The sequence below is a fragment of the Terrapene carolina genome, unplaced genomic scaffold (genome assembly GCF_002925995.2).
Source record: "Terrapene carolina triunguis isolate 2854851 unplaced genomic scaffold, T_m_triunguis-2.0 Scaffold189, whole genome shotgun sequence".
NCBI classification, from domain to species: domain Eukaryota; kingdom Metazoa; phylum Chordata; order Testudines; family Emydidae; genus Terrapene; species Terrapene triunguis.
The window spans coordinates 7,934,096-7,947,798 of record NW_020664540.1 but is presented as its reverse complement, the minus strand read 5'-3'; the positions used below and the strand labels follow the sequence as shown (position 1 = coordinate 7,947,798).

General features: G+C 40.9%; 1 protein-coding gene across 1 annotated transcript in view; it reads left to right on the top strand.

The window, feature by feature from the left end:
• Window positions 1–13,703, top strand: part of PRKCH (protein kinase C eta) — a 162,591-nt gene that overhangs the window by 62,263 nt on the left and 86,625 nt on the right. Inside the window, exons 3-6 of the mRNA XM_024219844.3 lie at window positions 7,817–7,967; window positions 9,009–9,043; window positions 10,286–10,374; window positions 13,118–13,247. Of these exons, the coding sequence (XP_024075612.1) occupies window positions 7,817–7,967; window positions 9,009–9,043; window positions 10,286–10,374; window positions 13,118–13,247 (405 nt within the window). The remainder of the gene's footprint in view (window positions 1–7,816; window positions 7,968–9,008; window positions 9,044–10,285; window positions 10,375–13,117; window positions 13,248–13,703) is intronic.

Genomic DNA, 13,703 nt, shown 5'->3' with positions numbered 1-13,703 from the left:
ATTGAAGATTACGAACAAATGTAATTACTGGAATGAATTTATTTTGGCAGCACTGAATATATACATTGGAAAATAGCAATGGGGTGAACTCAGCAGGGTTTAAGATCTGGGTATAAAAAAGCTTCAAATGAAAAGAAAAAGGTGATCTTTTTTGAATTTGCTAATCATCAGATAAAAATCCTTTGGTGCTGACGTAGCAGAAGTGTGAACTAAAGTGTGATAGTGTTCCAAGTGGAAAAAACTGTCAGCAAATTCAATTTTTGACTCCCCAAACCTTAGAATCATAGAATATCAGGGTTGGAAGATACCTCAGGAGGTCATCTAGTCCAGTCCCCTGATCAAAGCAGGACCAACCCCAACTAAATCATCCCAGCCAGGGCTTTGTCAAGCCGGGCCTTAAAAACCTCTAAGGATGGAGATACCACCACCTCCCTAGGTAACCCATTCCAGTGCTTCACCACCTTCCTAGGGAAATAGTGTTTCCTAATATCCAACCTAGACCTCACCCACTGCAACTTGAGACCATTGCTTCTTGTTCTGTCATCTGCCACCACTGAGAACAGCCTAGCTCTATCCTCTTTGGAACCCCCCTTCAGGTAGTTGAAGGCTGCTATCAAATCCCCCCTCACTCTTCTCTTCAGCAGACTAAACAAGTCCAGTTCCCTCAGCCTCTCCTCATAAGTCATGTGTCCCAGCCCCCTAATCATTTTTGTTGCCCTCCGCTGGACTCTCTCCAATTTGTCCACATCCCTTCTGTAGTGGGGGGACCAAAACTGGACGCAATACTCCAGGCGTGGCCTCACCAGTGCCGAATAGAAGGGAATAATCATTTCCCTCGATCTGCTGGCAATGCTCCTACTAATTCAGCCCAATATGCTGTTGGCCTTCTTGGCAACAAGGGCACAGTGCTGACTCATATCCAGTTTCTCGTCCACTGTAATCCCACTGCTGCTTAGCCAATCGGTCCCAGCCTGTAGCGCTGCATGGGATTCTTCCTTCCTAAGTGCAGGACTCTGCACTTGTCCTTGTTGAACCTCATCAGATTTCTTTTGGCCCAATCCTCCAATTTGTCTAGGTCCCTCTGTATCCTATCACAGCGTATCTACCTCTCCCCCAGCTTAGTGTCATCTTAGTGTTCTAAGTGTAAGCTTATAATTTTTTGTTAAAAAAAATAAACTTTCAGCTTCTGTCAATCTGAAACCAGTTTATTCATAAAATGTTGAGTATTTAAAAAGACCCTGAATCATAAAGATAGAAGCATTCTCGAGTTGGCTTAAGTGCACGTAGAAGTAGCCTTTCGGCTAATCCGGAATGCAACGTTACACTAGTCATGAAATGAGAAACTTCCACTCCTCAGCAGTAATAAGCATAGAATCAGATCAGTCAGCAATGGAAGTGACATTTTAGATCATACTTTCACATCCTCCTGTCGTTGCAGAATTCTGCCTTCTCCATTGCTATGTTGGGTTTATAATGTCTTAACTAATGGGTCTTCAGACCTTTGTGTTCATCAGACTGAAGGATAATATCTGCAGCACTCTTTTGGTTTAAAAGATATTAAGTCTTTGTAGGAAAGTTTTGTCACAGCATCAGTGTTTTCCTACTCAACATCTTGATTTTGCCTCTGTTTATTTTCAATAAGTGCCTCCGTGTTTATCTAGCAGGAGGAGAATCTTATCCTGGGACTAAACTTGATTCCATTGGCATTATTTAAGACTATTCACTTGATCAAATCCACTTATTTTTTGTTTAGTTTGGAATTCAGCTGAGTGAGTGTGAGGGGAAGAACAATATAACACTGAAGGAATTTTCGTGCATCAAGTTGTCACCATAGGGCTTTGTAAAACCAGCATAGTAATATCAGTAGGTACAGTAACAGTGAGATTGATTTCTGGTCAATGAGATCTGGCAGTCTTTGTCTATTTCATCCCACATCTCCTTTGAGGCAAATGATTTTGCAGCATAACACTTAGAACAACGGCTCTGTGGTTTTTTCTTTTATTGGTGCAGTTATAAAATCAAGATAAGGATTGAACTGAAGCAAACACTCTGAGTAAGCAAATAAATTCTGCAAATGCTGATCAGTCAACTCACTCATTTGCCTTTTCAGCAGAGACAGAATTAATTACGTTTTCTTGTTTTATAAAGAGGGGGAGTTGAGCCATAGCAAAGAACATTGGGTGGAGGGAGCAATACGTAGTAACATTCTGAACAGTATGAATAAATGATTTTGTTGGAATAAAAATACAAATGTGAATATGTGCTTTATTCGGGGGGGGGGGGGAGGGGGAAAATGATGATCTCTATTTTGAAGCTATGGAATTTTCTTGACTCCTTAAAGCTTATTCACCTAAAAATATATGCAGTGGAAAGAAAGAAAAATCTCCATTGCAAAGAATTTTGGAATCACTTAATCTAATACAGCAGGTACTCCAGTATCATTACACTGCTGATAGGGTGAATAGCATGCCGTTACATACAAAATATCCTCAAATGACTTAGTGGTTTATTTATTCTCTGCTCCTCAGCATGCATCATTTCCACTGAGGTGAATGTGTACTGGGCATGTCTGGAGAGAGGGAAAGGGGAAGTATTAGTATCCTTAGTTTTCATCTCTGTAGTTAGTTTTACAAATAATCAAGCACAGTAAGCACCCTGTTATTAAAGAGGGCTGAATTTAGCCATCAGCACAGTACTGGCCACTCCCTTTGACTTCATTGGGGAGTTGCTTGCGTGTATATGATGTCAGAATTTGGACCGTACTGCTAGTTGCATTGCCAGAGGTTGGGTTTATTTAAAAGTTTATGAGTCCTAAAGTAATCTGGAGTTTTTCAAATCGTGACTTTTTTGCTTTGTTTTGTAAAATGTTAAATGGGGAAGTGGGTGGGTGTGGAAGGAGAGATTCTATGGGAAACTGGCCAGAATACAGTGTGAGTTTTTCTAGATATTACTATAAATTACTTTTTATTTGTAATTATAGACAAGTGGGGCTACTACATCAGCCCCCTGTGTCAACCAAGAAAGACTCTTATGCTCTCTTATTCGTTCCATGTACAGTCTCTGGAAGGATGGATACATCGGCAGACACAGTGGCTATTTGCTGGGATTTTGCCATCTTGATGGAAGTTGGTTGTGGGGAAGGAGGTACTTTGAACTGGAAGGGGAAATTAGTGTATTCAAACATTTTTTTAAATAAATTTGGGCCAGATTTAAGAGTGGCTGAGTGTAACAAATATGGCAATTTCCTCAATATCTTGGACAAACCTTATTGAAGTAAGTATCTGAGCAGCTCATTGTATTAAAAATGCAAGTTTTTGTGTTATGGTGGGATTGTATGTAACTTATCTAGAAGACATGACTAATATAAACCTAAGGAACCATTATGAGCTTCAGAGAACTCTCTGAAACAGTGGGCTAAGACAAGAACGAACTGTTTGTTGAGTGGGTTTCCTAGGAAATGGGAGGAGGGGAATGAAATGACCACCTCCAGACCTGAGTAGGGTCGCCCTGGCGAGGTGACCTTGTCTACAAATTACCTGTTCCCAGGATCAAAGGGCCCAAACGGCATAAAGGAATAACTCATAGATTCATGAGTGTACTGGTTCTGAGCTAAAGCAGTTATGAACCGGTAACCACAGAAAAGCCCCTTAGTGGGGTTTGAAGAAGCATCAAAATGCCGTACAGGATTTAATCACGCCCATGAAATGCTTTGAAAATATAGTCGATGCTGTGAGTAGGTGTTGAAACTTTAGCACCAGCAAGTGGAATGATGTTTTGTAGGAAAACAAAGAAGAGCTTAACTTGCCTGACTTAGGTAGATGATTCCAAAGCGCAGCCTCTCTAAAATAACCAGGCAAAGCTCATGAATGCACAGCTGAATCCCAGTACATGGGATTAATGAGTTTGACTTCTAAATAGTTATGTTTCTTTTTGCAAAGAACTTGATTGCGTGTCGTTACACATCAGATGCTTACAAATTGGGAGGGCACAGGGGAGCATTTTCTCTGTGCAGATCCCTGAGGAGAACCAAAAGGAAAATAGGAAATACACATGATAAATTAAAAACACATTCTCTTAAGTTCTGGCAAACATGAGTGACAAAATGTGAAAGGCAGGATCTGCTGGATTTCCCAGTGGAACAACTCATGCAAAGCAAGCTGTACATTGAAATTATTCTTTAGTCCATTTAACTATGCATTGAATAAACAGGGACATTTATAAACATTAGTCTTTTCTCTTCAATTCACTTTCAATGCCCAGGAGTTGCATTATCAGTTCTGAAACTCTGATGCAGGATACTTTCCTTGCTGGTTTTTTTTTTGTGTGTGTGGGGGGGGGCCCTATGGTTGAGGAAAGCGCTTAAGCATGTGCTTAATACAAGAACAAGGGTATAGTCAACTAAATTAGAAAATGGCAAACTAAAAAATTATAAAAATATATTTTTTCACACAATGTATCATTAAACTGTGGAATTCATTACCACAAGAAGTCACTGAGGCCAAGAATTTAGGAGAATTCAGAAGGGGATTGGAGACTTGTATGGAGATCAAGAATATCCAGAGTCACCAGGATTAATAATGATAAAACATTTGGAAGGGATATTAAACCTTGTGCTTCAGGTCAAAGTGAGACTTAATGTCAGAGGCAGATTATCCTACCTCTGCCTGCTGCAGGGTACTTACGGCTTCCTCTGAAACATCTGATATTGGTCACTGTTGGAGAAAGGATACTGGATTAGATGGACCATGGGTCCCATTCAGTAAGACAATTCCTGTGTTAAGCCCCATTGACTTCAATGGGAGTTAAGCATGTTTTGGGATGATTTCCTTATGTCTTTCTGAGCAATATCCTTTACGTTACCTAGAAGACTGGCTATAAAGAAAGCAAGTTTCTTTTAAGTTCTTGGATCATACATACCACATCCCTGCTTTGTCTAATGGGCAGATCCCAATTTATGGTGTGTTTTCATTTTAAAAATAAATTCAAGCTATCTTGAAACACAAGCAGTCTTCAGTGTCCTAGTTATGTCATCAGGTGTGAAATTTCCAGTTTGTGCAAGTGACAGGAAGCATGTGTATAAAAGACTGAAGTATCCAGCAGAAAAAAAATCTGAGCTTTACTGATAGTTTTCTTTCTTAAGCTATACAGCAAGAATTCAAAGAGACTGGAGTGTATCCTATGGTTGGTGTCCCTTTGAAATGGTTGGCTGCCGCACTGATAGCATGACTTTCTTTATCTCTGTTCCTGCAGAAAGGACCATGAAATATGCTTGCAATGTTTAGCTCTTTCCTCTCAAGTCTTGATCAAGTTGGCAGCATTTTTTGTTGTTTAAAAAAATGTCTAATGGGCAGAGCTGGTTGAAAAAAGGGAAAATGTTTTAACCCGTTTGTGACATACCCAGGATACAACCCCGACTAACGGGGATCTGTGTTGCCCCTGCCCTCTAACCTGAAGTGCCCTTTGCTGTTGTAGCCTCCCGCCTGGACTGCTCACAACGGCCTTCAGCATGCAAGTCACTCCCAGCTCTGTGTCTGTGTGTGTGCTGCAGTCAGCCAGCCACGCTTTGGCTCTTACCAGCCTTGTTTATAGTACAGAGTGACCCCAACTCACTCCCAGTCTTAGATTTCCCTCAGACGTATATGTCCTGTACTGCCCACCCTCTCCAGGATGATACAAGTGTGTTAAGTCCGTTATTTCTTTAAGATAATATGCCAACTTATTATTTCAAATAGCTCTTTACACACTTCAGTTTAGACACACTGGATTAGATAAAACAGTAAAACAAGTTTATTAATACAAAGAGAGAGATTTTAAGTGAATCCAAGTAATGAGGCATAAAAGTCAGAAATGGTTACAAGAAAAATAAAGATAAAACACAGTTAGGGCCTAACTTAACAAACTGTGTTAAATTCAAAGCAAAGTTTTCTCACCACATGCTTTCAATAGTCTGACTAGCCCAACTTCTTAGGCCAGGACCCCTTTTCTGTTTAATGGCTGCTCCCTTTGTCCCTTCTCAAGCAGTGAATTGACGAAGGAAGGCAAGGGGGGGATAGGGTGCCTTGGGGTGTTTATTCCTCCTTTTAACAGTGTCAGTCCCCCACTTGGAAAACATTTCTAGCTGAGATTCAGGAGACAGAGTATCTATATGTAAGGATGTTTCCTGCTGGGTTTGTCACCAGTTTGAACTTCCTTTGTCTCCCTTCCTGCTTGATAACTGTGTTTACTGCTTACGTGCAGGCAGACCAGTTTGCCGCATGTTTGAAATGTGTTAATAACATCATATGGGGAAATCTTATAACTTCAAATACAGTGTTGCCACACACATTTTATCACAATATTGCCCAGCAAATTATGATTTTTTGAATGATACCTTACGAGATATACCTTGTACAAAGATTATAACAGTAGCGTGTAGGGTGTGGACATGGGTACATTCTGTCAGGCCATTCTTAGGAGGTAAATGTGGTGGTTATTACAGTAGTAAACAGAGATGACCCATACCTGCCAATAGTGCGGGGGGGGGGCAGAGTGAGGGCAGCGGCTTCAGCAGGTGTTACTGAGCATGCTCAATATAAGTCAAGCAGCAAATAGGGGGCGTGGGGGAGAAGAGTAGGGCACGTGACCCCGCATGCCCTACCCCCATGCATCACCTCTGGTACTAGTAGCAACACTTTCAGATATGATTAGGGGAAGTGGTGTCGATGATAAGCTAATCGGAGAAAGAGTCTGCAACTTTACAGTCTCCTGAGTTGTGACTGTGCTGAACACCATGGCATGCAGAACTTCCTGGCATCAACTTGAATAGAACCTTTAATCTCCTATCCCAAGGCCTGGGCCCTGAGCACTTTCACTAGAGGAGACTCTCCATTAGCATTCTACAGTACGTCACGTGATACACAGTTGATCTGCTCTGATTCCATCCAGTAGAGGGCAGCAGTACACCTACACTGGCCTGTTCATTGCAATGTTCATGTCTTTTATCTGATGCAAATGTTTACTGCCTTTGATCTGAGAAGCTAAGCAAGGTCAAAACTGGTCAGTGCTGGGGTCGTTCTAGATGAAAAATGCTCTGTATACAGGAAAATGCAAGATCACTATGATTCTATGTTAGATATCCGTTAATATGTGTGAATGGCTTTATTGATATAGACAGTAGTTCTGTGCTTTAGAAATGACTTAGTTCATGTTTTGCATAACTTTAACTTTTCAGGAAGATATTTTTATATGGCTAAATTAGTCCAATTTTTTTTTTTAAATTGACTAATGATTTGGGGTAATTCAGTTTGTGTGCACAAACTGAGATAATTTAAAAGGGCCTTATTTTCAGAAAGTGCTAAATGCCAAGCCTCTGATAAACCAGGCTCCTTTAAGAGACCGCCAGGTGGGCACCAAAAAGTTGAGTCCCCTAAAACCACTGATCGCTTCTAAAAATATAGGCCTTTATGTTTTGTTTAATACTTAAAGGAAAAAATCCCCCCAAGAGTGATGCTTAGATGTAGCATGAGAGTACCAAAGGTGAGGTAAATAGCATTCATGAGCAAGTGACAATTATGATCTAGTGGATAGCATGCTGGTCTGGGACTCTGGAGATGTGGGTTCAATTCCTCTCTTTGCCATTGTCTTGTTCTGTGACCTGGCACAAATAATTTCTCTCTCTGCCGTTTCCCTGTCTTTAAATTGGGGTTATAATGATTGATAACCTTGTAAAGCGCTCTGAGCTATATAGATCAAAAGCATTATATACAATAATAATTATTCTCCCTGTTCTATAGATAAACATAAATTTAATTTTTATGTTGTATTTTTTTCTGTATAGGAACCCTCCAGAGAGAGAGAATTTTTAAAAATTTTACTCGGAAACGCCAGAGGGCTATGCGAAGAAGAGTACATCAAGTCAACGGGCACAAATTTATGGCTACGTATTTGCGACAACCAACATACTGCTCCCATTGCAAGGAGTTTATCTGGTAAGAATGACTTAAAAAACAACCACCTGGGCCTTTCCTTCCCCTGAGGGTTTGTGCACATGGAGAGTGCACGTCATCGTAGGTTGTGATTGTACAACTCACTAGTCTGATGCACACTAAGTCTCCATGTGAACCCCACTACTGCAGCAGTAGGTCAAAGTGCACTACGGAACGTTTAGTGCAGGGTCCATGCTGTGAGTTAGTACACAGCAAGCTAGTGCAGTGTAGATTTACACCCCAGCTTACCATGTGCTAAGTGACCGTGTAGACAAGCCCATAACCGTACCTTTACACTCCTTCTAGCAGGTATGCCCCCATGCAGCAAGCAATACTGAATTAGTTACATGGTGCTTTACAAATGTCGATTAAGGAGCAGAGCTTACAGCCTGAGTTACACAAGATGAATGGTTATACAAGACCCTGGACAGCAGTTCAATTGATGCTGTGGGAATTACTGATGGTGAGAAGAAAGCAGGAAGGGCTGTTTGCAGAAGTGGGTTTGAAGGAGGAGCGAGAGAGAGCTGGGTGGATGAGGAGACGAAAACCATTCAAGGCATAAAGAGCAGGTTAATAGATGTGGAGCTAAAATGGGTAGAAAAAGTAGGGGGTAACAATCCATTAAACTGAAATGGTTGAGAGGAGCATGGGAAGAGGGAGAGGTAATTATCTCCCACTCTGTTATGTCTCTCTGTTCCATGTGGAACATAGGGCCTTCGGAGGTAATTATGGAGCTCATGTAATCTGGTCCATCTAATAATTGTTTTGTTTAGAGTAATGTAGAATACCTAAGGAAATACAATGAGAGATTTAATGTGGAAAGAAAGATGCATTTTGATAGGCTTCGGCTCACAGGGTAGGCTTCCTTGTCCCTTTGTTGCATGCACTGAATCACAGCCAGCTCACTGTCTTCTTGTCACCACTGGCTGTTTGCTTTGGAAATCAGAATGCTTGGGCTCTGTTTCAGTTCTGCCCTCATGAAACTACTGTCAAACTGTTTTGGTTTGTGATTGTGAATCACGTTCCATGTTTTGTTTTGAACAGGGGAGTATTTGGGAAGCAGGGATACCAGTGCCAAGGTAAAGTATTATATCCATATACTGTATATTATAGAATATTCCAACACTGAGCTGCATCTCCTTCCCGCAGGGCCATGCTGTCTGCACATTTGAGCCAACAAAGAAGGTGTGAATTAGCAGCGAGCAGGCTGGCTGCATGAGAGCACGCTCATACCTATGCACGCAGGAGCATCCTCATGCTATGGCCCCAATCCTGTGCTCCATGGGGGTGGACTCCTGCCACTTCATTGAGCCCCACTGAAGTCAGTGGCGCCCCTTGTAGCTCCCTGTCAGTTTGGGACCTGTGTCATCTCAACATAGTGCCCAGCCTTCATTAGCCATGCAGTCTACAGGCCCCTGGTTGGATGGCTTTTCCCTGCAATAATTCCTTTAACGATGCAATTAAAACCAATTGACACTAGAGAAATTATTTCAACGGGAAACTCTGTGGTTTGACCTACTATTTTTGCCTAATGCCAAGTAATATGCTGAATTGATTTTTACAGTATTTTTTTCTGTTTAATGAATTCTCATCAGTTTTTCTTGGCCTCTCCCTTTCCCTGTGCCTTTGCACTAGAGTGCTATGCAATATGACTAAGTTGGCTTCCTGCAGGAATGGTCTTTCAGTAAGTCTAATAATGAAGCTTGGCTCTTACGGGGCGTGCTGGGACACCAGTGTGTTCACATGGACCTGAACTGCAGATAAACCAAATGTCTCCTGCCTACACTCAACAAAAAGAAAGGGTTCACATACTGCTAGGCCCTTGCGAGTGCAAGCTCGTGTAACGTGTTGGGGGATCTCACCAGTGAGTTACATTTGGCCTCGCAAATATCCCTTCTTGGAGGCACTGCCTTGGACTGTGTCTGGGGTCTTAAATTTATCAAAGCAATGTCCTCTATGGCCTTTGTTTGCATCACATGTAATAGTCTTCATTGGAAGATTTCATTGATCATATTGATTTAGTTCATTGTTAGTCATGTTTGGATTGCACTGACGTTTCTGAATGTATCTCCTGATATTTATATAGGCTGAGATTTTCGAAGCTTCTTAGAGGATTTGGGAATCCAATTTCTGTTAAAATTAATGGAAACTGGATATCCAAATCCTTTAGGCGGCTTTGAAAATCTCAGCTAGGATGTACGTTTCTTCTATCGTTCCATCATCTGCTGATGATTTAAATGGACTCTAGCAGAGCCCAGTTTATTGTTTGATACATTTTTAGTTTTTTTGATAAAGTTCAATATGCTTCTTTTGTTTCCTAGTATGCACCTGTGTTGTACACAAGCGTTGCCATCATCTAATTGTTACAGCCTGCACGTGCCAAAACAATATTAACAAGACAGACACCAAGGTAAAGTCACAGTTGGTTACTTGGATCATAGGACTTCCTGAATCTTCAGGTTTGTGTGGGTGGTAGTGGTTGCAAAATAATGGAATTTATTCTTTTTTGGCTTCTTACCTCCATTCACACATTCATAGATTTTTAAGGCCAGAAGTGACCATTTAGATCATATGGTATAACCTGCTGCATAACAGAAGCCATAGAATTTAATCTTCTGTTGAGCCCAATAATTTGTGTTTGACTAAAGCCTATTTTGTTTGCATCCAGCCTTGATCTGAAGACTTCCAGAGCTGGAGAATCTACCACTCCCCTTGGCAGTTTGTTCCAATGATTAATCACCCTCACTTTTAAATCATTGTCTTATTTCTAGTTTGAATTTATCTGGCTTGGACTCCTCGTTACACCTTTCTTTGAGTGATTAAAGAGCCCCTTAGTAGCTGTTCCCCCTCTCCCCCAAAGAAAGTACTTGTACACCATAATCAAATCACCTCTTGATCTTTTATTATTATTATTATTAATTCTTCCTTCTTCCATAGTTTTTGCTCTGTTTGGCACACTTTTAGGTAAGGATGTGACTGTTTGGTGAATTTTATGGCTCATTCCTAGAGCTTGATAATATTTAGAATGTATCAGGTGAGGTATTTCCCCTAGAAATTGGGAAGTATTTCTGCCATTGTACAAAGCGCTGGTAAGACTTCATCTGGAATACTAGATACAATTCTGGTTACCCATGTCCAAGAAAGATTAATTCAAAACTGTCAAGAACTCTAGGCCCAATTTCCCTCAGCTGAGCCTAGTGCTAGCCGGCTCAGCTTGGGTTGTGGCAGCATCCCCTGATTGGCTGGCCCCCCGATTGGCTGCAAGGAGCCTACAGGTCTGCATTTAAGCTCAGCAGCAGATCGCATGCTGCTGAACATTTACACCCACAGCTGCGATCACCTGCTTGTTTCCAGCCTCGCTCCAGACCTGTTCATGCCTTGTTCCTGTCCAGTTCCAGTCTGCCAGCCCTGTGCCCTTGTTCGACTCCTGGCTCTGACTCCCAGTTCCTGTTCCTGGCTCCAACCACTAGGCCGAGCTTCAGCTCTACCCACTAGGCCATGCCCCGGCCCTCACCACTGGTTCAGACCGCCCATGTCCCAGTCCATGATAAAACCAGAAGAAGTTCAGAGAAGGGCTGCTAGGGGAATTAGGGGAATTATAGACCCTATCTTTCTTTCAAGAGAAGAATAAAATAGCTTGGTGTGTTTAACCTAGCAACATGAAGCCTGAGAATGGATATGATTGCGCTTTATAAATACATCAGGGCATAAACACCAGGGAGGGAGAAGAGCTGTTTCACCTAAAGGACGATGTTGGGACAAGAACAAATGGGTATAAACTGTCCATGAGTAAAGTTAGGCTGGAAACTAGAAAAAGGTTCCAAACCATCAAAGGAGGGAGGCTCTGGAACAATCCTCTGAATAGGAGTAGTAAAGACAAACAACCTAACTAATTTTAAGGTGGAGCTTGATAAATTTATGAATGGGATTATATGACAGGGTTGCCTGCGACGGCAGGCGACTGGACTCTGACCCAGATGATCACTTCCCATCCTATGTCCTGTGTTTCTATAGTATCCATCCAGGACCAAGATCCATGAGGAATATTACTAGTCATGGAGTAAATCTACACCGCAAAAGGTGTATTGTAACCAATAATGTTCTTTCTAGAACATGCGAACAGATGCCATTGCTCACTATTTCTTACCAGAACCGTTGAGCTAAACTTTAAAATGACTCTTCACGAATCCTAAAACGTCCTTGACTCTCTCAAGATGGCAATTAATCACTTTAACGAAAAAAGACCTAAGCTCTTAAAAAGAGAGAGAGAAAGTTCAAGAGGTATAATTGACTTGAAACCTGTTGTTCCATTAGCACCTATATTTTTAATTACTTAAGATATGGATTCACCTTACAATCAGTCAGGGCCGAAATGTTGGGGCACAAAATAAAATAGGATCCATTTGTTCAACATTTCTAAAGTTTTTTGATTCTGCATTTGTGATCTAAATAGTTACACTGGAAAAGAGGGATAACCTCAGATGTGTGTATGTGTGTGTGGGGGGAGAAGTGGAGATAAATCAGGATCCAAAATGGAAATAAACATTGATAAGAAGTGGGGAAAAAAGAGAATGAGGAATTTTGGAAGGCCTGGGAAAACCGATGCCATGTACTAAAAATGATACAGAGATTCACCATTTTTAAAGAATTGTATTTTTGCATGTGACACACAAATTAAACATTTTAATGCTGATTAGTTAGTAACAAACTCCTATAGTTAGCAATAATTTGTATTCAGTACTTAAATGGTTTCATAGTTAGGTTTGTGATGAGGCAAATACAAGTCCCATCTAGTTTTAATAATTCCAAGTTCATTGTAAGAAGTTGAAATTAGCTAATGAATCCTTTGTAAAATCTGCCAGAGCAGGTTGATTGCTGATTAGAGCTCAGTCAATGCATTGCAGCATTACCATTCGGTAAATTACTCTGCAGTGGAGAGCAGAGATGACACTTTCAGAACTGGGATTTTTTAAAATAATTCTGCAGTTGTTCCTAATCATAGACAATTAGGGTTGGAAGAGACCTCAGGAGGTCATCTAGTCCAACCCCCTGCTCCACCCCCCTGCTCTTGCATTAATGTACTTTTTATTAATAAAATTATCTCTATGTAATGATTTTTCTACCCTGTGTTTATCTTTTTGTTTCCTTCTCAGGTTTCTGAACAAAGATTTGGAATCAACATTCCCCACAAGTTTAGAATCCACAACTACAAAGTACCAACCTTCTGTGATCATTGTGGTTCTTTGCTGTGGGGGATAATGCGACAAGGACTGCAGTGTAAAAGTAAGCAAGCCTTATTCTTTCTTCGGCTTTTCTTAGGAAAACGTCTATGGATGTGTGGAAAATCAAAGAGCTGAGGGGACAATTTCCTGTATATTTTAGCTTAAGCTGTTGAAAGAATATTACATTCCTCTCTAGTCCGTGGATACAAAATTGATGTTTTTCCAGGCTGCAGAGTGGATTCTAATTTGCACTGTCTGTTCAATTTTCTTTCACTCACATAGCTGAAAATGCTCATGGATATTACTACTTCCAGCATTGCTCTTGCTATTTACCTGAAAGCCTTTGCTTAAGCAGTGAATACTAACAAGGTAGCGGAAAAAACATTAACGGGGAAAAGACATCCATATTTGTTGATTAACAACAATTTGTTGATTAACAACAACTCTTTGTCACACAATTAATTGACTGCAAAAGCTTTTCTGGCATTTAGTTTTTGTTTGATGACGGTTATTGTCA